The sequence below is a fragment of the Notothenia rossii genome (genome assembly GCF_949606895.1).
Source record: "Notothenia rossii genome assembly, chromosome: 4".
NCBI classification, from domain to species: domain Eukaryota; kingdom Metazoa; phylum Chordata; class Actinopteri; order Perciformes; family Nototheniidae; genus Notothenia; species Notothenia rossii.
In genome coordinates this window covers 37,302,569-37,329,180 of record NC_136902.1, presented here as the reverse complement: position 1 = coordinate 37,329,180, position 26,612 = coordinate 37,302,569, and the positions used below count along the sequence as shown (strand labels likewise).

The window sequence follows — 26,612 nt, the reverse complement described above, 5'->3', positions numbered from 1 at the left end:
TTGGTCCTCTGCTGTCCTGCTGTCATTTAACACCCTGTTGTCTCTGCCTGGCCAGGTTTGACTACTGCAGGTTCATAGAGCTAGACTACGTTCCTATGGAGACAGACTATATGGTCTCAATGCGCCAGACAAAAAGCCTTGCATCGTCCAACTCACCGACTAACAAGTCTCCTGATTGCCACAGCCGTGCAACAAACTCTCCCTCAACCCCCCGCTCTCGGTCTGTTCTGAGTCCCCTTCTTTCTTCACTGTCAGTGTTCACTTTCTGAAGCATGGGAATGTTGAGAAGCTGCACAGCTCATGATGTTACAACATGGAAACCATTTGACAATCGTTTACACAGCATCATGTCTCGTGTGCCATGTTACTCCCTCCTTCTTTTATTTTTTTATTTTGTCTTCTCATACCTTGTTTACATTAAGTAAAATCACTTCATTTATTTTGATGAATGCTTCTTCTTCTCTGTTATATTATTGAGTGTCTTTTTTCGTTAGTGCCAAAATGACTGAGTGTCCTGGTTTCTAAACTGTTCTCTGTTAGCTGTGATTTTGGCCTTTGTATTATGTCTGCATATTTGTGCATTTCCGTGTTGTATTGGCATGCAATTGGAATATTTGTGTCTTTTAATTTGTGGTTTTGCTCAACAGCTCACAGGAGTCACTGTCACCTAGTTGTTTAGGGTGTGGTTTCATGGTGAACTTGGAACAGCTTAACATGTTTTCTTTTACTTTTGAACAGGCGGACACCGGCAGCGCCTAGCAATAGAGATCCCTATGGCAACACCCCCCTCAGCAGCAGCAGCAACTCAGGCTCTTGTAAAGGCAGTGAGTGCAGCCCCACCAAAGGGTAAGACAATGTGCATGGTCGGCATGGTTGGTTTTGTTAGCCTGATAATCAGGCTTTAGAGCTTTACATTTCCCCCTTAACATCTAAATAGCAAGAAATAAGACATTTCTAGATATTTCCTCTCCTGGTTAGGCACACAGTGTAGCTGGTGAACAAAGTTTGGGTTAGACTATTTTATTCACCTGGATATCCCAGATCACACACAGATATGCACTTTGTTTAGTGTTTGTAGGCTTTAAATAAAGGCTTTTTATAAAGTATCTGCTTCTTTGATTCAAAAAGACAAAAATTCCATGTCCATGTACCATATACATTACACAAAATACATCTACAAATACAAACACGAAATACAGGTGGGTTATCAGATACAAACTAACAAGTTCTCTTTCAAACATTTTGAATTTACAATGGTAGTCGATAACAAAGTCTTGCTCCTTAAACAGAAAAAATTGATTGTCCAAATGAAGGTTTGCATAATGCAATGTGAGTGAGGTAATTATACTGGTGTTTTATATGAATGCTAATGTGGCCGCTTGTTTGATTTAGATGTAAACAAGGAACAAGCCACTGTTGGGATGATATCTTTATTTATTTTTATTTTGTATTTTAGTATTTTATTATATATGTTGCATTGTTGGAGGAGCTCAGGTCAGAATAATTGCATTGCCATTTTGACACTGTAGCTTATGTGCATATGACAATAAAACCTTTGAATTTGAATAAAACAATGCAATTAGGATTATATATCATTAAAATATTAAGCATATGTAAGGCTGCTGCCCCCCAGGTGACAGCCATACAAAAATGTATGCAAGTTTAAAAGTAGGCCACGTCCAATTCATGTTTGTAATTGTTAGTTTCATTTATCAATAATCCAGAAATTCTCAAATAAACAATTAAATATAATTTGTTAATAAAATAAAATAAAAACATTTTTTTGTAGGATTTTGGTAGCTACTTTAAAATAGTTGATATATACATATTATGCAATACCCAATCCTTCATACAAGACCATCATGCAGTGTCTTGATGGTTACATCTTGTGAATAAAGATGTCACTGAAGTCAACCTAGAAAAATACCTTCCATATGCTTGTGTCCTAGTCGTCACCAGAAATACACGTCATGTACGGACAACCATGGCATCCGGCCCCCTCCACCAGAGCAGTACCTCACACCGCTGCAGCAGAAAGAGGTGTGTATCAGACACCTGCGGGCCAGGCTAAAGGAGACCATCAACACTCTTCAAGACAGGTGAGATACTGAGAAACTGATTATTAAAACAGAACCCTGAGAGTCCGTTTTTATAGTCTTCCATCCATCCATCCATCTTCTCCCGCTTACCCGTGGTCGGTCGCGGAGGTAGCAGTTCCAGCAGAGAGCCCCAAACCTTCCTTTCCCTGGCCACATCAACCAGCTCTGACTGGGGGATCCCAAGGCGCTCCCAGGCCAGCGAAGACATATAATCCCTCCACCTGGTCCTAGGTCTTCTCACCTTATCCCTAAGGGAGACGCCAGCCACCCTGCGGAGAAAACCCATCTCGGCCATTTGTATCCACGTTTTATAGTCTGACTTTTTTTAATATTATATACCAAGTTCTAACCCTAACCCTTTGCCCCTTTATTTTCTCCACTTTCACCTTCTTAGGGACGTAGAGATAGACGACCTGAGGGGCCAGCTTTACAAGATGCAGGAGGACTGGGTTGAGGAGGAATGTCACCGTGTTGAGACTCAACTGGCTTTGAAGGATGCGCGTCAGGAGATCCAGCAGCTCAAACAGGCCGTGGACACTGTTCGCGACAGGCTCAGTGATGCTGGGGGGCTGAGCGGCGACATAGGGGTCCAGAAGTACTTTCAGGACATCAACACTCAGAACCACAAGCTTGAGAACCTTTTGCTCAACATGGAGCTAGCCCAGGCTGGATTAGCCAAGGAGGGGGAAGCCATACCAGGCAGTCGGACCCGTGTTGGAGGTTCTGCACCAGCATCTGTATCAGGGGAAAGTCCTGGAATACCCAAACCGGCAGTAGGAGGAAGGGGGTCTTGTTCCTGCGACTGTTCTCCAGCCCGTTCTTTGACAAGGAGCTCCACCTACACTAAGCTGAGTGATCAAGCCCTTGGGGACAGGAATGGCAATGGCCCGGACTATCCTTGTTTGTCAGGTGATGGCACCCAGGACAGTGGTTTTGTGTGTTGTGGGGAAAGCAACGTCACCAGCCGGGCCGACCTTCTGCTGGAGGCCGCATTCCTCTCTGAAGAAACAGCATCTTTACTCAACTCCTACGCACAGACCTTCTCCCAATCTCTGCCCCATTCTGTGCCCAACTCCCTGCCCCATACTCTACACAACCCCCTGCCCCATTCTCTGCCCAACTCATTGCCTCACACCTTCTCCCATACCTTGCCTCGCTCCTTCCCTCGCAATATGTCCCACTCTGTTCCCCACGCCATCCAGCACTCCTCCACCTATGAGAAGCTGTGCACGGGCGAGCGGCTGGCATCCCTTCGTTGTGGTCTGGGTGGAGCGGGCTGTAGGAGCCATCCCTGTCTGTCCCACCACCACCTCTACCTGCACTCCTTGCGGGAGACCGGCATTCAGACCGAAAGCTGCCCCATCCCAGCAACGGCAGGTTACCCCTCTGATCTGGATACCATAGCGGAGCAACGTACATTCCGCTCTCAGGCCTGCAGCCCCACCTCCACCTGGATGTCTGATGAGGGCGATGAGGATCTGGACTCCATAACCACCACAACTTCAATAACCACCGCAACAATGATGAGTACGGCCACAGAGCCGATTCTGGTCACCAAAACCCCACCGGTCCCTTCCTTACCAAGGTCCGCTACTGATGCGTGCTCCATGGATAGTCCTCTTTGTGGAGAAGATGTGAAGGAAGAGGAAAAGCAAGACAAGGAGAACAGAGAAAAGGAAGCTGTGACAACAGAACAACGGGAGGAAAGAACGGTGGTCAGATTGGCAGAAGAAGAACAGCAGACGCAAGTGGGCTCAATGGGAGGGAATGAGTTGGAAGTTCACGGAACAGAAGAGGATTTAACAGAAACATCAGCAGGGATGCAGGGTGAGTTTGGAGGAAGCTGTGAAGAAGTCAGACAGGTTGGGTCAACACTAGAAAACCTCAGCATGGAAGACAGGCAGCAAGAAGTTGGTCTAGCAGCAGGATCACCCCAGGTAGAGAAAGCCGAACTGAGTCCCAGTTGCTCAGGATACACACCAGACGTAGAACAGCCTCACACCTCACAGCCGAGGAGATCCACTTCAGAGGAGATCGCCGGTGTCACTGTGGTGGAGTTGCATGATGAGGACAATGATGAAGATGAAGCTAAAGAACAAGGTGCAACAGGGGGAGCCACACCCAAGGAGGACGAGTCATCGGACTCTGGGACAATGGTAAAAACCTACTGGAGTCGTCACTTCCTGGTTGATCTTCTGGCGGTGGCTATCCCCGTGGTGCCAACCGTGGCGTGGTTCTGTCGCGGCCCCGTCCGTGGTGAACAGCCCATTTATCATATAGGGTCGCTGCTGCGAGGCTGTTGCACTGTGGCGCTGCACTCACTGCGCAGGGGAGGTGGGTTGAGGCACTACCCTGCAGGCGGGGGAGATATGGGTGGATCACAGATATAAGAGGAGAGTCTGGTCCGTCCTCCGTGGTCCTTAACTACAACTTCTCCTGTGTGGGTATGGGTCCTTCGCTTGTTGGAAGATACCTGTAAGGAAAGTGGTAGAAACAACTTCCTGTCCTGCATTCTTCAAGGTTAACAGCTAAGGGGAACATCCGGGACAGGAATTCTGCATTTATGACCTACATCTCTAACTGGTTAGGTCTGTTCTGTTTGGTCCTAATCCTTATGGTCTCCGACCCACTGGTCCTTGCTATTGCTACCAAGATGTCTGCTAACACTACTGACTCCTGCAAAACTGAATTAGCTGATTAGAATGAATGATCTGTGCTTGAATGTTTAACGCTGATTGTTTTCTTTTTAAATGCAGGGAAATGCTAAAAGGTTCATCGATCTGTCAATCTACCAGGCTGTCTCGAAATAAAAATGTTCTAATGATCTTATGTATGTATAAAAATGTGTCCATGTACAACACTTCGCTCACTGACCAGTGAAGGGAGGATCCACTCTAATTCAGTCGTCACACATGTCCTACTGTATGACTGCAGACAGTTTTTTTTTATTTTGAAATCAAAAACATTGAGCTATCACTATCAAGAAAGACAACGTAGAACAATGCTGTTAAGAACCTTCAACTCAGTTAGAGGGCAGATCGATTATGTTGTTATTACAGATTACTGCTGCTTTAACTGTTTCTGTCGACAAAATTAAGACAGAGGACTTCTTGAATACAGACTTGTCTTGAACAGGAAATGAGGAAAATAACTGCCTCAGAAATGAGTTGGGGGTTATGATTTTGGCCAAAGAAAGATTTGAAGCAAAAACTAGGTAGGAACACAACTAAATAAATAATTGTTTTTACTGTTTATCTTCTCCATGAACAGCATCTCTCTGGACGATTGACTGTGTAGCTACTCAGTTTCAACTCCTAAACTGTTAACCTCAACCGTTAAAAGAATAGTTGGACACTTTTGGAAGTATGTTATTTGCTTTTTTGATGCAAGTTAGATGAGAAGATCAATGACACTCTCATATCCGTACTCTAAATATGAATCTAAAACCCACAGGCGGTTAGCTTAGCTTAGCAACAAGATCAGAAGTAGGGGGGAACAGCTAGCTTACTCTGTCCTATCCACCTTCCAGATTCTCTAACAGAAGTTTTAAATTGTTTTGCATTGTTTTCCTTGTATTTATCTTCATGGCTTTGTTCTTGGATTCAGGCTATAAGAGAGAGTAATTAGGAACAACATGGACGTTACGTTTTAAAGTGGATTTCACCTGTCCTCAGTCATACACTGAAGCGTGCATTCAAAGCAAACTCAGCTGAACTGAGAAATAAGATAAACTCCATTTGGGTTGCTTTGGTCGGACACTTGTTTGTAGATACTCACTAACTCAGTTTGACACTTTGATGTAGATCTGAATAAAGTGAGTTGTGCTTAGTCTGTGCTCTGTGCTGTATATTCCTGCTAACCTGATGCTCTCGTGGTTTAACTGTCAATGGTATGTATTTCAAGTCCGCTGTACAAGAGTTAGTCAGTCACTGCGAATAAAATCAACATTGTTTAATAGATTATTCTGCAAAGCATTTCTGGACACAGAGTACATGTTCTTGAACTCAAAATGTAAAATCAAAAGATATGTAGGTTGTTATCACTTTTAGGATCAGGGTGTTTAATTGGTTTGAATGTGAGGGATTTTATTTGAAATGTCGGTACCACTTCACAATAAGACTACCCTTATAAAGGATTCATAAAGGGTTTATAATTAGGTTATGGATTAGGTTGTAAACACTTAATTAATCATTAAGAACAATTTATAAACCAGTTCTAACATAGTTTTCATATATCAACACAGGCTCACTATTTGGCAAGATGACTAAGCCTTATATTGGCTACTTAGTGAGAATCAACTCAGTGAGCAACAGATACCAAGGATGCTGGCTGATGAAGAAGATGAAGTAAGCTAAGTAGCCAATATAAGGCTTAGCAGTACAGATAGATGTGGGCTCACTATTTGGCAAACAACCGGTTGCTCTGCACAGTTGCTCTTTTTATCTCATATCTTATAAAAGCTTATTAATGATTTATAAAGTGTTCACAACCTAATTAATTAATTAATTACAAACTATTCGTAAACCCTTTATAAGGGTAGTCTTATTGTAAAGTAGTACCGAAATGAAATGTCTTATGCTTGCTGATCTTGTGCATATTCTTTGGTTCATGTGTACTAAGGGCAAATAAGCAGCCTGTAACTGTATAATCAAAACGTGTCTAAATGTCAGACTCGCCCTAATACAACCAGCAAGAGTCGCCTGACACCAACTGAACTGTTTAATTATTCGGTGAGGAAATAAGTGGAATTAATCTTTTTTAGTTTTTTTAGTTGACATATTTTGCACTATTGTTCACTTTATACATTTTAGGCAATTACTTGAATTTGAGATTGTATGTGTATCCAAAGTGTTGTGTCCACTGATTGTTTTGTTCGTCTGCCATTTTTCCGATAGTGCTGATCATGTTTAGAGCAAAAATAAAACAGGTGTGTAGCTAAAATAATGCAGAAAATTCAGGTAGATCTTTATTAAAAATATTAATACAATACATGCCATTATTTCTGTGAATGCTGTAAAGCAGTTGCCTGTCATTCATGCTTTTTGATTTCAGGTCTTGACCACAATATGTATCTACAAGCCGTACAAATAATGGACATTTAATTCTAAATGCTGATGTAAAAACACACACTGGTAGAGAATGAGCAGTGTTTATGCTACGTGATCAAATTATGTAATAGTCAGACGTCAGTGACAATCATGACAAGCCCCGTCTGTGTTTGTTTTTTGCAGCGGCCATTAGCAATGCATTGAGATCCATGAAACGATTGAAGTAATGCCTTAGAAACAAAGGACTGCCTCTTCTCCACTTCTCCATATTTGCTCATCCAGAACCTCAAGATCACTGTCATTGTCATGAGTTGTGTTCCCATCTCCTGACTTTATGATCTGTTGGGCTCAAATGGATTAGGAGGCTAAAACTATTTCATGTTTTACAAAAAGCCATATACTCCCGTGAGAATGTGTTTTGATGTTTTGTGAAACAAATCTATCATGATAGAAGTCATGTAATTGAGCTACATCAGCGTTTGATATAATTTGATTGGACGCATTTTGATTGGACGCAGGATGATGTAAAGAAGAAAGGGTGTATTTATTGAAATCCAGGTTTAGGAGTTCAGGCTTGTTGTTGGGTGCAGCAATCATCTCAATCCCTTTTATTTACCTCTATGCACAACAGTCTATACTTTAGCTGCTTATATTGTAATATATGTGTCTGAAGAGTTTTTTTAAACTGTTGTGCATTGTTATTATTGTATTATCCCCAAAAGCCCTGTTTTTTTTTTTAATCTTGTGCTATTTTGATTTTGTGTAAGTTAATATGTTGCGCAAACAAGACATATACCTGAGGGGTGTGCTATCATAAGGGGTCGAAAATCTGCCCAATGTATTAAGTCATCAATTTTGTTTGGATCACACTCAACATGTTGACACATGTTGACGGTTATCAACACAACATCTAAGGTGTTTTTTCTCAAATGGCCTTTCATAACTATTTTAGCGTTGTTATTTAAAGATAGAGCATGATAACATGACCAAGCTGTGTTAACACAATTTTGAATGTCAAATCACAAAAACATTTTTCGAAATTCCTGAAAAAAGGCAACTTTTGCTGGAAATGTATTTTGCTGGCTTTCCATCATTTTTAGTGTTAACGTGTAAATATATAGCATGTCAACATGACCAAACTGTTGTTTCAATGTCAATATCATGAAACACATTTATTTGCTCAATTGGCTTTTCATAAAACTCTACGTATAAACACATGAACAAATCTTTAATACATTATTGGCACTAATGACCTTCTGTAGATTTTGTCAGATTTCTTCAGAATAACTTCATAGAACACCCCTCTGGTTCACACAAGTTATTAATCCAATGTATTCCATACACAAAATACTCAATTATCATTCAACACATTGTGCACATGGTATTGTCTTGTACACAACATTCATAATGTTTTGTGAATAACATTATAAATGTTGCACCAAAGGGATAATTTCTGCATGCAAGAAAGCAATGAAAAAAATAATATATGTTTTTCTCTTGTTCATATAAGATTTTAAAACATACCTTTTTGGATTGGTCCTGTATTCAATAGCTTTTTTTTATGTTTAATGTATACTGTGTTTCTTACAGGCCTGTATAACATATTTGTGTCTGCAGGCCTTTGTCCTGAACTTGATTACATTCTTGGAGTCATTTTGGCCCCTACATTTTCCTATTCAATGAATAACACTATGGCCCGCAGGCCTTATGTAGGATTCCAACCATTGTTATAAATGCTTCAGTTCCAGAAAAGGGTTGATTACAGGGTGTAATTTATTTATTTATTAAAATTATATTCTGACTTTCCTCCCATTAATCTCATACCGCACTTTATCAGAACCCATTCAAACATTGTCGCAATGCCAAGGAGGCCATACACCTGAGTTTGACACACTATTTTTGTCCCATAATGCACCTGAACTTCCTGCTGTAGCGTTGGTGGTGCCAGTGTACAGTTTGAGTGGAAGGGGGAGACTGAGTGATTATATACTACGTATATCCTAAAACACATAATGATGCTGAATATTTTGGGGGGAGGTGGGTATGTTTGGCTTCTTTATATTGGTCAATATTTGAATGTGTATTGTAATGTTAGGCTTTATTCCTTGTCTGATTGTTTGAGTATGTGTTCCATAGCCTATGTAATGATAGTTAATGTAAACAGAGGTTATACAAAGTCATTTAACATACTAACATGGAAGGAGTTTAATGCCTTGAATAGGAATTTAGCTGACATCCTTAATATTTACAGATAATGTAATGTAAATTAACTATTTTAATGGCAATAGTAGTGTGTACAGTTAAAGACATCAGCATTCACACTCCCACCACACTGTATAATAGAAGACCAAAAGCCCCTATATTAAACAGCATGGAGGAAAAGTATCTGTTGTCTGTGTGTTTGTCTCAACCTTATTTCTCTTAATGTTTTTATTGCTTATTTTTTTTACCTGAAATAATTTGTTATGCTTATTTTCAGGTTCAAAAGTATGTTTTGTGCCTCTAGTGTGTTCCAGAAACAATGTAGACGTTGACCTGGAGAGTCTAGGGAGCAAAGAAAACGAGTTCTAACCAAAAGTGTTCACAGTAAGGTGGATTATCCATCTATATTATTAAAGGGTATTGCTATATCTCAAAGCATGGATAATAAGGTTCAAAACTGTACAAGACAAGAAGAAAAGGTGTTATTTGGGTGAACTATCATCAAATCAAGCACCAGCCATTCTTTTATTGCAGCTAAACCATAGACTGTATATAAAATGGACGTAGTGTCCGTGACGTCACCCATAGGATTCTGCAGAGTTGCCGAGAAGCCCTTAGTAGGCGGAGTCGGCCACTAAAGTCTCGACAGTGACGTCAGAGTCTAACTCCCGCCTTCTCCAGCCTGCTCCAAATAACGGCTCCTACACACGGCGGCGTGCGTTGTCGCTTGCCGGCGGGGGGGGCTGAAACTCGACCAACAACATGAATCTCCCGCCCCAGACACACAAGCACGCGGTTTGATTGGCTCGAGCTTGTACTGGCATATGATTCGATTGGCTGACGCCTCCGTCGAGGCGGCAAAAGTAGAACATTTCTGTACTTTTGCAGCGAGCACCGCGAGAGAAGCTACGCTTTGCTCCCACAATGCAGTTCGGCGAATCGTGACGTCACCCCATTCAAAGTGAATGGGCAGAAGCGTTGAATCGGCAACGCACGCCGCCGTGTGTAGGGGCCATAAGGGCGAAGAGGCGGAGCCGAGGCGGGAAATGCTGCCACCGAGCTGGAAGTAACAGAGCTAGCTCAAGCTAAGAAGCTAAGTTAACATGAAATACATGCATACCAAGTTACTGCGTGGCACTTTGGTTTTGATAAAACAGTGCAGTTCCACTATATAAACGTTACATTCATAATCAAACGAGAAAATCTGCAAGAGAATTAGCTATTTTTTGTTATTCTTAATGCTTGTCATTCACACTTTAACATACAAATAAGTACCGATACATAGCAGAACAATTGTGGCGATGTTCAGCTTAATAAGCCTTGTTCAACATAATTTATTTAGCTCCACCAAGAGTAAAGAGGATGATGATGTTCTAGGAGTGAAAAGGGTGAATTTTGTGGTATTCATATGCCATACTGTAAATGTTGCATTACAGTTAAAAAAGAAAAGTGATAGAATCAAAGCCATTTTGGAGGCAGCTGGAAAATTCCTAGACATGAAAGATATTAAAGCAGATCAGATACATGCAATGTTAGCTATAAATGGAGCTGGGGAAAATGAAAATCAGGATGAGGGTTAGAGCCTTAAGCATGGTTCTGCACATACAGTGGAACGCAAGAAGCCTCATAGCTAATGGTCAAGAATTCAAGAAATATATATATGAGCTAGAGGTAGTCCCTGAGGTAATATGTGTGCAAGAAACCTGGTTACGACCTCAATTAGACTTTGTCATTCCAGGATTTAGCTGTATAAGGCATGATAGAGCTAATAGTCAAAATGGTGGAGGGTGTGCCATGTTTCTCAAAGATGGTGTGGCATATAGGGAGGTGCAATCTCCTGATGATATAGAGTGTATTATAGTGGACATTTGCAACCCTAGGAAACAAGATAACATTAGGATAATCAATTTATACAACCCATGTAAAAATCTAACCCCTGATATATTTAAAGAAATAGCAGGCAATAAACATAGGAAGGAAGTTTGGTGTGGTGATTTCAATGCACACAACAGTCTATGGGGCAGCAACCATACAGACAGTTACATAAATATAGTGGAAGAAATGCTGGAGGAAAGAACACTAGTATGCCTTAATGATGGACATGGCACAAGAGTAGATGTACACAGGGGGAAAGTCTCATGCCTGGATCTGACATTAGTACCAAACTGTTTGGTTCATACATGCGAATGGTTTGTTTTGAATAGCTCCACTGTAGGAAGTGACCATTATCCAGTGCTTACTCAAATGAATACTAATGTATATATGCAGGAAGGAGGTGTAATAACCAGGTGGTGCTTTGCTAAAGCTGATTGGGGGAAATGTAGGATATGGTGTGAGGAGTCGGTACACCTGCTAACATCAGAGGGAAGCATAGAGGTAATTACAAGCCAAATAACGCAACATATACTAAATGCAGCAGAGAACAGTATACCCAAAACAACAATTAAGGGTAGGAAGAAAGTGGTGCCATGGTGGAATAAGGAATGCAGCAGGGCTATTAAAGACCGAAATAATGCATTTAGAGAATTAAAGAAAAACATGACGCAAAATAATGTCATAGAGTTTCAAAGGAAAAGGGCAGCTGCTCGAAGGACAATTAAATATACAAAAAGGAGAACATGGAGATCATTTTGTTCTACCATTGGCAGAGGAGTTAAATTAAGTGATGTCTGATCCATGTTTAAGCGGAAGAGTGGGAAAAGGAAAACCATTACAATTCCAGCTTTGGTTGATGGGGAGAGGCTGGCAGTGACAGATAAAGAAAAAGCAGATATGTTAGGAAGGACACTTGCAGCAGTACATAGTGGGGAGCATCTCAGTGATATTCATAGGCAGCAAAAACAGCATTTACTATCAGAGAATGAAAACGTGAAGGAGAAGAGACAGGATAATAGGTCAGCTCTGGATGTGGAATTTACAATGTCAGAACTCAAAATAGCCTTACAAGGTACAGGATATACAGCCCCAGGACAAGACCAGCTATGTTATGCTATGTTTAGACAGTTACCTATGGAAACTATGAAAATGGTGCAGAGTCTTTTCAATAAAATCTGGAGAGAAGGAGATATGCCAAGTGTGTGGAAAACAGCAATCGTGCTACCATTCAATAAGCCAGGGAAAGGCACAGCTAACCCTAGTGACTACAGACCAATAGCTCTTACATCACACCTATGTAAATGGATGGAAAAGATCATTGTCCGTAGGCTCTCACATACTGGACCAGAAAGGGCTGCTGAGTAGTTTTCAGAGCGGATTTCGTAAAGGGCGTTCCACAATAGATGCGTTAGTAAGAGTGAGTAATGATGTGGAAAAAACATTGAAAATGAAAGAGATAATGGCAATAGTGTACTTTGACATTGAAAAGGCGTATGACTCTATGTGGAGGGATGGGTTACTGATCAAATTTGGTAGAATGGGTATTGGAGGGAGAATGTACAATTGGGTAAGGACCTTTTAACAGACAGGACATTTAGAGTAAAGGTTGGAGCAGATATTTCCAATTTTTTTTAAATAGAAAATGGTATTCCCCAAGGGAGCAGTCAGTCCAATATTATTTAACATCATGATTAATGATATATTTACATGCTTAGACACATGCATACAATCGGCTCTGTACACAGATGATGGGGCTATTTGGATGAGGGGAAGAAATGCCCCATAAGTTATGGAGAATATAGCTAGAGCGATTACAAAGTGGAGAGGGGGTCATATAACTGGGGATTCAAAATGTCAGAAATCAAGTCATGCTACATGGTATTTACAAACAAACGCAAGATGGATGGCCAACAGCTAACACTATATGATCGTCCAATGACAAAGGTGAATGAGTTCAAATACCTAGGACTGTGGTTTGATAGCAAATACACATGGAAAATGCATATTAATCAAGTGGAAACAAAATGCAAAAAAGTATTACATTTATTGCGAGCTGTAGCTGGATGCAACTGGGGCGCAGATAAACAAGCATTAATAGACATTTACAGATCAATGATGAGGTCCACAATAGACTAAGGTTGTATAGTGTATGGAGCAGCAGCACAAACATTGCTTTTAAAAATGGATAGAACACAATATAAAGCATTGCGGCTGTGTATTGGAGCAATAAAGTCATCCCCTATTAATTCAGTTCTGATAGAAGCAGGAGAGACACCTCTGGAGATCAGAAGAGAGAAACTTGCTCTGTCATACTGGGTCAGGCTACAAGGAAGTGGAGAAGAAAATATTTCAAACAGAATATTACAGGATTGCTGGGAATATGCCAAATTTCAGGGACGTGGGTTTGGCTGGACGAGTAAGGAAAGAACGAGGGCATATGGAGTGGAGAATATCACGTTTGCCAAAGCAACCCCATTTAGCAGTGTTACCCCATGGCTGTTCCCAGAAGCTAAAATAGATATGAGTATTGTAGAAAGGAAAAAAGAGTGGCAAATAAATGAAGTGGGAATTAAATCAAGTATGTATCTGAACGAAAAGTACTACAATTACCTACAAATGTATACAGATGGTTCTAAGAACAAGGAAGAGCGTGTTGGAGTTGGTATATACATCCCAGACGTTAAAATATCTATTTTAAAAAGAGCGTCTGATCAATTATCAGTGTATATATGTTGCGGTGTGTGAAGCAGGCAGGACCCAAATGCAGATATAAACTAAAAAACTCCTTTATTTCAAGGCTATGCGATACAAACAAAGACAAAACAGAATACTCACCGAAGAACTAGTCATTGCACAAGACAAACCGACCAAGACAGACAGCAAAACCAGAACTTAAATACACACAAGACTAATCATACAAACAAGACACAGCTGAGGAGGGAGGAGAAAATACAGGGACACCAGGTGAACACAATCGGGTAAATTAGACACACCAGGGAAACTAACGACAGGGAACCACAAACAGATTTAAACAAGACAAAACACTACGCAGACAGAAAACCAAAGACAGATCTGGGTTGCGTTCCGATAATCAAAAAATCAGCTCCTATATTCTAACCCTATCTCCTATTCCTTGACCTCTGAGTGAAACGTCACGGGGTTAAGGGATAGTGGATAGGAGAATTCAAAAGGACTTAGGATAAGAGACTGCTGTACTTTAGAGAATCCAAATGCACTTTCACTATCTGATGTGTTTATGATGCGCCAGCGGACGTCATTGTGTGCGTCTGCTGCTGCTGTGGGGAAACTATGGAAACTACGGCAACTACAGTATTCTATACAACGGACTACAACATGGATGTTTAATAAGAACGAGGGACTACTGTAAACTCATCTAGAGACTCGTGCCGTGCTCTGATGCTGTTGTTTTATGCTTTATGAACGTGGACAACAGAGAAACATATTCTTCATGACCAAAGTTGGAATTGAAATAAAAAAGGAAAGTGACATTTATGCTCGTCACCCTCTCCCTCCGGTCCACATTAATACAAATGATCCAAATACGTATGATTGTATGAACTATGAAAATATCTTAAAATCAATACAAATGTATTTATTATAAACATTAGTCCTTAACACCTATCACTGTGTATATCACCATTCAAACATCTTTTAAAAGTTGAACAAACCCCACACAGCTCAGTGAAATGTTGACTTTATTTGATCATTTCAGTAAAAACTAACGTTCATATTTCTCTTTTTGATTATAATACTGATGAACGTTAAAAAAAAAAAAAGCACTTTGGCAACTTACCACATACGTTTTAAAAAGCTTAATAAGCACCGTAACTTTCATGATATAATTTCTCCGTCATAATCGTTTGTGTCCGTGAACGGCCGACTGTTGTGTGACGCAAATGCTGCGGCTGCAAGGCATTGTGGGGCAGCATTTTCTCCTCTCCATTCAGTTAGGGAGGTCCAGTGGCTGAGAAGCAGGGAAATTAGTTTTAAGAGCAATGGGACGTCCTTTCCTCCGGAGCGTCACGTGAAGCGACTTCCGTTTGTGATGACGCTGCACAGCTGATCGTCTGACAGCAGCCAGCCCTGTCCCCGTTGTTTCCACACACACCCCCGCCTCTGTTAGTACACATTTACTGACACAAACATTTGTATCATCTGTTGTAGACCCAAATAAATAAAATAAGAACTAATTCTCAAAAAAGATAAACGCCATTCTTAAAATGTATAAACGAACAATAGTTTGATTAATATTGATTAGAGTGCACAAAATAAATACAATAATTCAGAGAAGAAAAAGAGTTATCTATCAAAACCCAGTTAGATTAACATTCATTGGATTGCACACTTTGTTTGTTGGTTTGGATATATAGCAAATTAACATGCTAAATAGCACTTAATGACTGACTGAATGGAAATGACAATAAATGAAAATGTAAAACGAAAAAAGCGATCATGAAAATGTTTCCAAAAAATGAATAAAATGATTTTTGACCACTTTGTTGTTCAGATATATCACACATTTGTAACTAAATTATACATGAATTGAAACAAAACACGGTATAAACTGAGGAGTGACTCCCGTGAGGTTCATGTATTTTCTTCACTCCGCCGGGAAACTGCTCCCATGTCACTTCCGCCAAACGAAGGCTGTCCCAATTCAAAAAAAAGACAAGACTCCTCCGAATGCGGCCCGCAAATGCAGCCTTCTTTCCCCATATTTAGAGGATACATCTGATGTACACTAGGGGTTTCACCAACTAATCGACTAGTCGACTACCTTTACCACTAGTCGGCGCTGTAGGCCCTAGTCGACTAGTCGTGAAAAAAATTGAGGTAAACGAGGTGCTGCAAAATGCTCCAAAACACGTCCGACATTCTTATGTATGGTAGTACTTCAACGAAGATGTAAACAACTCCACAGTGAAGTGTCAGTTGTGTACAGCTGTACTGAAGTACAATACAAATGCATCTGCTATGCGCAACCATCTGAAGATGAGACACCCGCTGCCGACAGCTAGCACTAGCAGTAATGCTAGCACCAGTGAGCAACGGACTGCTTTTGTTATAGAGAGGCGAAGTCACGCCCATCTACTTCCGGTCCATGGGACCCCGGAAGCGAAAAATTATACATTGAATTCAATGGAGAGAGAAAACGTATCTTTTGATCCCGTTTGAATTGTGCCACGAACTACACATATGATGTTTGTCAATCTTAAACAATCATTTCCATGTCAAAAAAGTCACATTTTGTCGTAAAACTGTTGAAATATAAGACTATGAAAAATACGCGACTACAAAGACTACAAATCCCAAATCCCATTCTGGGTCGCGTATGTGATGTCACAGGCGATAATGCTCCAAGTGGTTGCGACTCGTAATTAAAGCGAAGAAGAAGATTTCATAACTGATTTATTCCCTCCAATAAATATAAGAGATTGCTCCAATAAATTCACTTTTACAAGATGCCCGTGTGCTTTGTACCATGTTGTAATCACAAAAGTGATCATACCACTTGCTCGTTCTATCGCTTCCCGTCTGATGAAAGGACCAGGACTCGCTGGATCAGACATATCAGGTAATATCATAGGTAATATACATGTTGTGCATGGAACATAGTCAAGTTAGCTACCCAGCTAGTAGCGACGAGTAGCGAGCACGTTAGTTAGCATTACATTACTTAGCCTTGTCATTTTTAGTAGCCTTACCATGAAGTTATTATTTCATTACATGAAGTACACCAAAATGTTAAACAGTAAGAGTAGTCATCATGGTAAGTATTTTGTGAAACATTTGAAGAGTAGCCTACTGCGCCCTCCACCGGGTGCTAAGAAAGCAGTTCAGGGAGAGTCGAAGGAAGGCAGGCAGGCAGGGAGCTTTGCATGACATTCTTCTGGACATGTGTCATTGTGATAACAGTGAGGGTGAGTCAATCTGTTTGTTGGAAAGACAGTAGTTGAGTGATTACTGAGAGAAAATTATTAAAATAGATAATTATTCAGTGTTGTTACTTTAAAGTGTTGTTACTGACCTTTTTCTCTTTTATTTTCTTTACCTCACCTGTAACTGCTGAGACCCTGAGGAACATGCACACTGACCTGCTCTGGCAACCTGATTTCCACTGTACGTAATAGTATTTGGTTATGGTATATTATTTATATACATCAAAGGCACAATGCACCCCCCAGAGACACACATGTATTGAGTGTGATATTTTGCTTAGGTCATGTGAAATCATCTTTACACACTAGAAAACTGTAGGAGCGGCAACTTGATTTGAAAATTGAATTTTTAATATCCGATAATAAAGTTAATCTGTTTTCTTTATTCTTCTCTCTTCCCAGCTCCATCCATCACCGTTCTCTGTTCCTGCAGGTCCTGCTTGCTAATCAATGCTTTATTTTTTTACACAATTACAAATAAAGTCAATGTATTGTATGACATGAAGTTGTGCTTCATTCTGAGTCAATAATACATTCATTCTGCCTTCAACTGCAAAATGATTGTGGACTACACCGACATCCATGTAGCTGCCCCCCCAGTAAGATGAACCAAGCAAAGTTGACAGTCAACATACAGCTGTGCTCTTAAGTTGACATTAAGAATTTGTGAAATATTGGTAATTATTTGGAAAAAATGACTGACGATGCAGAAAACTTTTTTTATTTAGGAACAGTGGTCAGGTGAAGCATTTATCACTACATATGTGTCACACTTAAAAGGCCAAACACACTGTTTGGCCTTTTAAGAGCTCTGTCTCACTTCCTCACTCTTGGTCCTCTTCTACCTGGAAATAAAGACAACTAAAACACACACAAGCTGAATGTTACAAGTGCTTCACAAGATAAATAAAAGAGTGCAGACTGTTTAAACTATGGGCAGGGGGGCTATTTGGCAGGTTTAAATGATTGTTAGTAATGAATTATATAATTTTCTCATTGTAGACGAGCAGACAGGGAGCCAGATGAGAAAAGCAGAATATGCAGCTGCCATTTTCCTCATGGAAAAGAGAAAGGGCCAACTGTATTTGAGTGGACCAAAGAGAAAGGGAGCTTAGCGGTTAATCAGTCCAGCGACCACAGCTACAGCAAAGGGCCTGAGTCTGCAGAAACTGACCCCGAATTCTCCAGCGTGCAGTCCGCAGACACCGAACCTGGACCCTCCAGTGTGCAGTCCAGTTGTTCCGCAGACCTGGCAGGGGATACTTGGATGCGAATGGCCAAATATTCAGCAGCAGGCTTACCTGATGATGTCATCCATATGGAAACAGGGCTTCCTGACCAGGCCATGTTTAAAAGGGTGGCGGGGTTGGTGGAGCGCTTTGAGGGCTCCATTGTGTATTACGCTGGATGGAAAGTGGAGGGCATCCTGCTGGCAGACCAGGTTTTCATGGCCATGATGAAGATCCGGCAGAACTATCCTCACCTGCACCTTGCACAGCTGTTCCACTGCAGTACCGCAACAGTGGGTAATGTGGTGAACACCATGGTCCATCTGCTCCACAGGTTGCTGTTCGAAAAAATGATGTCCACTGTGCCCAGTAGGCAAAAAAACCAAAACAGCATGCCTGCTGCTTTCCAGTCCTCTGCATTCAACTGCAGAATGATTGTAGATTGCACCGACATCCACGTGGCCGCCCCAAGTCAGATGGACCAAGCCAAACTGACGTACTCCTCCTACAGAGGGATGCACTCCTTCAAAGTGCTCATCTCTGTGGCCCCAAATGGAGTCATCAACTTCTGCAGCCAACTCTTCCCGGGCTCTGTGTCTGATAAGGCCATTATGCAGCATTCAGGCATTCTGGAACATTTAGTGGCTGGCGACCTTATCCTGGCTGACAAGGGCTTTTTAATTTCAGATATTGTGCCTGCGGGTGTGATTGTGAACATTCCCCCTTTCCTGAACAAGGGTAAGTTTACAGAGAGTGAAGTGAGAGCTACCAGGGAAATAGCCAAGAACAGGATCCATGTGGAGAGGGCAAATGCCAGAATAAAGGAGTTCAGGATTCTGGACCTGATCCCTTGCCACCTCAGGAACACTGCAAATGTGCTGGTACAGCTTTGCTGTGCCTTGGTGAACCTGCAAAATCCCCTGATAAAGGAAGTAGCCAGCACCCTCACCGTTGACTAAGCCAGGGGTTCCCAAACCTTTCAGCCTGCGATCCCCGGGGGGAGCATCCAGCTGGCCCGCTGCATCCGCGGAGAGGGCTTAAACTGCTGAGACCAGCCCAAAGTCACACAACGGCTCTTTTAAGAGCCACCTACACCTTTTTTAAAGAGTTACAATCCTAAGTTATTATAATGATTACACTAGTTCATATTTTACTCAGTTTACTGAACTGTGATGCATGAAACCAGAAGGGGAATTGTTGAGGTTTACTGAAGTTACAAAGACATTAATAGATATGAGTATAACAGGTCAGTGTAAAAACAAGCTTCTGTCAGTCATGAATCATTCAAACTATTTATATAACCATGTAATACAGTTATGTAGTAGGTCAGTAAAAGTAATTCTTTATTTATATGTCTTAAATATCATTTATTTTAGAGGGGCCTGAGACTTAACATGTTCATTGCCCAAAACTGCACTGTAGTTATTGTGCATGTGACAATAAGGCCTTAATATTAGGGCTGCACGATATCAGGAACACATAACACGATAACACTTGCGATATTTGAACAAAAACGTATACATGCAGCATTATTACTTTTCCAACAACATGGGATTTATTGTTTATTAGTTAAATATCGTGTGTGTGTGTGTGTGTGTGTGTGTGTGTGTGTGTGTGTGTGTGTGTGTGTGTGTGTGTGTGTGTGTGTGTGTGTGTGTGTGTGTGTGTGTGTGTTTGTTTGTGTGTTTATTTACATGTCCTCCTCCCTACTGGCCAACACAGGGAGCATATGCTGAGTGTAGAAGTTCTCCAGGAGGAGGAGATTTCCATGCCATGCAGGGTCTTTGGGGATGGGGATGATGATCGCCTCCTTCGTGGTCCACACAACAAAGTAGCAGAGACTCCGGTCTGTGATGTGCAGCTGCCCTTGGACCTGATGCCAGTATGGGTGATTCTTCTTGAGAATGTATGACCCACCCTCCTCACGGAGACACAAGGATGGTAACTGGACTGCCTCCGCGATGGTCATGTTCCTCTGGCTGTGTGGACACTTCACCTCCAGCAGGGCAGATGTTTGCACAAGTCCATCAGGTGATGCTCCCAAAACACCCGACTCACTCACAAATAGACCAGAGTCGATCACTGTCACCCGATAGGCCTGCAAAAAAGCCTTCACCCCTTCGGCCTCGTTTACAACTCCCCAGTTGACAGCCATGACTCCGTCTAAATTGTACCCCCCAAACACCCTCTTCATGAGGGACGCGCATGGAGTGGATGAAAGTCCCGACCTCAGCACAGCACCAAAATTGCTGGCTGTCAACCTGCCCTGCCTTTGTAACTGCCACTGAGGATTTGTCCGCTGTCCTACGGTGGCTGTCTGGATGGCAGCTTGCTGGTCTCTGCTCAGTCGCATTGAGGCAAGAATTGCCTCAAGCCCCCGACCCCCATGCTCCTTCACCAGCTCCGGCACGGTGAAAATGGCCTGATGTTGAGGCTGCAGCCCTGGCTCAGGTGACAAAAGCCATGCCATGCCACACTGTGTGCCCCTCAGTGCAGACCTGAACCAGTCTACATCCTCAGTAGCGATGTCTCTGGCCAGTGGGTTGTATGTCTCCTCTTGCTGTTGGTAGAGTTGAGACACCGGCTGGACTACTTTTGAAGTGCCAGGCTTCCTCCACTGGCACTCAACTTCTGTGGAGCTGATCTGCCACATGGCAAATATTGCCAATGCTGCAGCGTGGCTGCATTTGTACATCCCCCGTGCACAATCACAGACAGCGCTCTGCATCGCGCCATCGTCTCCCATGTAGATCTGTACAAATAAAGTAAGTACCATGTTTGTTAACATGCTATAATAGATTGAATGAGCAATACAAGGATGGTCCAGATCTGGGGGTGGGAGGGTTTATTTTTCCATAGTTTTGTCCATGTGTCTGATTGTTGTTATTGTTTGTTTTTCTGTATTTTTTTAAATTTGTGTTGTATTGGTTTTGATTGTACATTGTATTTTTTAAATGTGTATTGCATTTTTGAAAAACATTTTATCAACAAAAAAAAAGGATTTGGTCAGGATCTAGACTCAGTGTGTAGTTTATTAATTAATCAATGCTCTCTATATTAGGAAAACACATACCAGTTTACCAGAGGGAGTCACACACAGCTGTGCCTAGATAACCAAACAAATTGACAAGATAACCAAAATCCTTGAATCTACACACAGCAAATAAACTCAAATGACACAACGAGATGTAAAAGGAGATCACACATACAGTATAGTCGATATAAAACTGGCCGCTTCAATCTGAAGAGCAACTAAAACAAAACACGGGAGTGTACCTTGTTCTTATGAACACTAATGTTATCCACAGCATACACACCCGTATGCAGTACACCCGTTCTAGGTTCTGATTGGCTCTCTAGGTTGGCATTCTAGCTTCTGACTGGCTGTCCAGGTTGTCAATCACATATTATACTAGTCGACTCGTAACATCGCTAAACTTTTTTTCTTGACGGTTTTCTCAGTCAACTAATGCTATTGATAACAGTAACATAAATTAACACAGCCCTGCACACTGCAGTGATTATATGCCGGGTCTGTGGTTCATCATCTTCTTTTTCATTCTCCTCCTTATTGACTGACATTAACGTTAAACATTGCACTCATGTTACTCACCGAAACCTTGTAAAGCCGGTCCCGCATGCTGGCTCTTACAGAACCGACTAACTCCCCTTTCGTGTATGTACAGCTCTCAACGTGCCCAGACTTGTAGTGATTTTCACCTCGTTTTATACTTTTATTCTCATTCTGAAAGAATGAGGTGAAATGTACCAACGTGACGGCCATCTTTGTGTTGGTGACGCGTATTATGCGGGACCAGAGACATGTAGTTCACTGAGCGGCTTAACACAAAAAAAATTGTTACTTCACAGTTTTACAACACATTTTTATTTTTTTGACTTGCAAAATGTTCTTTTAAATTGACAAGCATCATATGTGTAGTTCGTGGCACAATTCAAACGGGATCAAAAGATACGTTTTCTCTCTCCATTGAATCCAATGTATAATTTTCCGCTTCCGGGGTCCCATGGAGGCTCCCGGAAGGGGAGGGACTTCGCCTCTCTATACAAATCTTACTGCAATAATTTTGTTTTGATAGGGAACAAGGAGCAGACTGCGCAATTTATCCAGATGCGCGGGGAGAATGAAGCCCTCTTCACGGGGGCCTGTTGCGACCTCGGGAAAATAATTTAAACATAATACCAAAATAAGTACAGCTACAACAGTTTTGAAAACAGTTTGAAAACAGTTTGAAAATATTTTGCCTAGTGTCAGAAATGATTACCGGCACTTGTGACTGCAGCTGGTTGCTAGGTGCAGGGGTGCGGCCAGGGATTTTGGGCCCCGTGAAAAGATATCAAATTGGGCCCCCCATCACCAGGCCCAGGCCACGCCAACCAAGCACAATTGCTAACCACACCTCCAGAACCCAACCCACTCATGTATGCTTTAAATAACTCCACCTGTACAGGCTTGCATCTATCTTGTAGTCCAATACTAACCGCACAATATTTACTGACACTGAGCTGTGAAAATATAACACTGTGCAGACGTGCAACATTCTGCTGCAGTAGAATTCACTATTTGATATAACACTAACATTCCTGACAATAAATATCAATAGTCATCTTTTGGTGTTCATGCCTAACAATAACATTTATGAATGGAACATTCTCAACATGAATGCATAAATCCAAATAAATATAACTTAAATATACATGACCTCTTAAATTAAAATAAAGTGAACATTACCACCAACAAAATCATTTATAAAATGCTATAACACAAAAAATAACATAAGCAGCAGATTTTAAAATTAAATATACATGCCAACTACAAAATATGCAGGTATTAAAGTGGAATACAAGGGAAATGGAAATGAAAAGGCCTTATGGTGGTGCCAAATCAGAGCCTATTACCTTTTCTCAGTCTTTTTTTTACAGCTTCCTCACTTTGTCTGTCCTTTTCCTCACTTTGTCTGTCCCTTTCTGTACACCTTCTCTTGTCTTCACTGGAGCCTTCATCCTCATCATCTACACTGGTACTGCCACTGGCACTGTCACTGTCCTTCACCTCTTCCTCCACTTCCACACACCTTCCTGACAAAACTGAAAAGGGCCCTGGCTCTGTAGAGTGTACATGACACATATGATAATATATTCTTTAATATTAGTATTAATATCATAACCAAAATGTTGGTGATTAACATTTTATTTACCTAATACAGACTGATCACTCAACGCTTCAAACATCCTAAATAGACTAAAAGCAGTTTTTTGTCTTATATAGATCAGTGGCTATGTGGGAAAATACTGTGTTTGAAATGTATAATTTAAATTAGATGTTAGCTTTTTGTTTTGATATATGTGTTGTATTCCAGTCTCCCTTCAGATATGTTAAAGGCCCAGTGAAGTGTGCACCTGTGCATGATCTGTTATGCTAATACGTATAGTAATGACCAAAATTGTCCATTGGAACCCATATCAAAAAATGTTGGAATAGCAACAAATTTGACGAGTTTTGAATTTTCCGGGGAAATCTGCAGTCGACCTTCGCCTTCGTGGGCGTGGCTTGCGATCTACTGCGTGACGTCACGAGATGGACGCCGCTGCACTGTTTACATTCACCACCGTTCGTTTTTTCTCTTTTTCAAAGTCGAATTTCTCAACGTTTTTGAGCTAGTATTTTCCTGGAAAGTGTGTATGAGTCGACTGGAAGTGATTGCCAATCGAGAAAACCTGACAATGGAGGCGACAGTGAAGAAAGAGGGATGAAAAACACAGGGGAAACGATGCATTGCCGCTGGCTGTAGTAATGTCAAGTCTGCCGAAGTGGCGATGTTTCTGTTCCCAAAAGATGAAGGTGAGCCTGGCTGGTGTCATTGTTTCGGAGATTCTTTGATTGATCATGATAAATAAAGGCCACTGGTCGATTCGAGAGAGAGAGAAAGAGAGACTGAGAGAGTTACAGGGTTGTTGTTAGCATCTGGTGCTAGCTCGGAGCTAACGGAGATTAGCTGTTTCAACAATAAGGAGAGGGAGAGTGCTCTCCTGTGGGACTGAGAGAGATAACGTCAGCTCAGGGAGGTAAACTGTAGCCTAAGTTATCTCAGTGGGTTTGGTCATCTATGTAAACAAATATTTCCATCTATGTAATATTAGTTGTATAAAATAGGTTAAGAAATCATTCCAATGTTTTTTGATTATTGAAATATATGTTTCATATGAGTGTTGAGAGCTGTATCCGTAAATCTCTTAATGTTGCCCTCAAAGTGCACCAGATTGATCACTTTCCTCATCTATCCTGTCCGAAAAGCTGTCCAAATCAATCATTTCTCTCACACTAGTATCACTTTCCAGAGTCTCCGCCATGTTTACAATCGCAACTGGGTACATCTTGTGACGTCACAGCCACTATCGTCTGCAACTTCCGTTAGGCTCAGACGGCAAAATTAATAATTCATTAATTCATTAATTATGAATTATTAAAAATTATTTTAGCCATGAACAGGCACAATGATATGTAAGGAATGAAACTGCCATTTCATTTTGGTGCAAAAACATGCACTTCACTGGGCCTTTAAGTGGCATGTCATTCAACACAATGCTGCTCACCTCCTTCAGTTGGGAGAAAAGCTGGTTCAGGTTCAGCCTTATATGGGGACAGGGCTGCTGAGCATGAAGATGGATATGTTGGTCCTGGCACCGGCGGGAGGGACAACTGATTTAGTATGAATAGCTGATAAACATGTACCTGCATTTAATGTCAGCTAAAAGAGCAGTGAAATGAAAAACCTCTGAATTTTCTGTGAAGATATTAACAGTAGCCTACTTAATGTCAGCTTAGTAAAAAAAAACATTACAATTTACAATGGACTACGCTTAGCTAACAGACTAAATTCCACCACTCATGGACCACACCCACCGCATCCCTCCTCACATGCTTTCACTCTGCTAGAAAAGTGCTGCGTTTGGAGGCAGGAGTCTTAGGACCAAACCATGACATGTAAATAGAGGGGGGTGTACAGAGGCTTTGGATAATTAACTTTTGGAAGAAAATAAGTTAAATGAATCGTAAGTTTAGTGAGTAGCCTACTACGCAATATGACGTTATATTAATGTTAATTATTTATGAAAGGGTACTTACTTTTTTTTCTTAATGTTCTAAACATTTTGGGGCCCCCTGCTAGTCATGGGCCCTTAGAATCGTCCTAACCTTTCACCCCCTTTCGGCGCCCCTGGCTGGGTGACGGGGGCGGCAAAATGTAGGGGTAACTGCCGGTGACGTACAAGGACATGCTCCGTAGACCGTCTCATTTCGCAGTCCTCAGGAGGACCCAGCCTCTGAATTGGGACACAGCTTATCACTCCATAAACGTCCAGGAGCGACGCTTGGTCAGGGTCCCGTGGCGTGCAGTTGTGACGCTCCTAGGCTCCTTCAGCTTCATAAAGGGACGCAAATAGCTTTCAACTGACTGCAATGTATTCCCATCTGCGGCGGGATTTGACGCCCATGGAAGCACGGCATTCGTTTGTGTCGGCTGCCCTTAAAGGCAATGTGAGCGTCCATTCCCATTGGATAACGGAGAATTGTACACCCGGAAGTAAGTATTCCCCTTACTGTCGATTGATTTTACATTGTTATCTGCACTACTCATTGACTAAAAAACACCAGATTATCCTTGTTAATTACACAAGATTGATTGGTTTAAATTGTTTGCAATGCTTTTGTATTTTTCCCCTTCGATTCGGAGAAACAAATATTTTTTCGGAGTAAAGGATGGCAGAAGACACTACACTACCCAGAATCCCCAGCTATCGTTTAGGACTACACCATGAGCTCGGTTTAACAAACCCCGTTATTAGTTCTCAAGCTCTGTTATTGGTTGACCTCCAACTGCATTCCATATGAAAAAAAACGTTTCGTAAAAGATAAAATCATACTTTATTCAGCAGTGCTTGCTTTACTCTTTGAAAGTCATCACATGAATGCATTGTAATAAATGGTTCGGCTGCATTAAATATATTACACATCTGTCATAGTTCTTTATTTTTATTTATCTACAGCAGGGGTCGGCAACCTTTTTGATATGAAGTGCCATTTAAAAAAAAATTGTTGTCAGTGTGCCAATGATCGAGAATTATCAAGAGGGGGGGGGTTGAGGAGCTTGACGCTTGTGAATTATCAGCAGGAGGGCGGGG

General features: G+C 41.4%; 1 protein-coding gene across 4 annotated transcripts in view; it reads left to right on the top strand.

The window, feature by feature from the left end:
• snphb (syntaphilin b) overlaps nt 1-9,532 on the top strand; it is a 63,419-nt gene extending 53,887 nt beyond the window's left edge. For 2 of the 4 annotated variants that reach the window (XM_079676410.1, XM_079676409.1), the window contains 4 exons: nt 56-220; nt 739-846; nt 1,950-2,099; nt 2,494-9,532. In XM_079676410.1, coding sequence (XP_079532536.1) covers nt 56-220; nt 739-846; nt 1,950-2,099; nt 2,494-4,489 — 2,419 coding nt within the window. In that variant the 3' untranslated portion in view covers nt 4,490-9,532. The remainder of the gene's footprint in view (nt 1-55; nt 221-738; nt 847-1,949; nt 2,100-2,493) is intronic. The other 2 variants (XM_079676412.1, XM_079676411.1) reach the window with 1 other exon arrangement.
• Nucleotides 9,533-26,612: the final 17,080 nt, after the last annotated feature.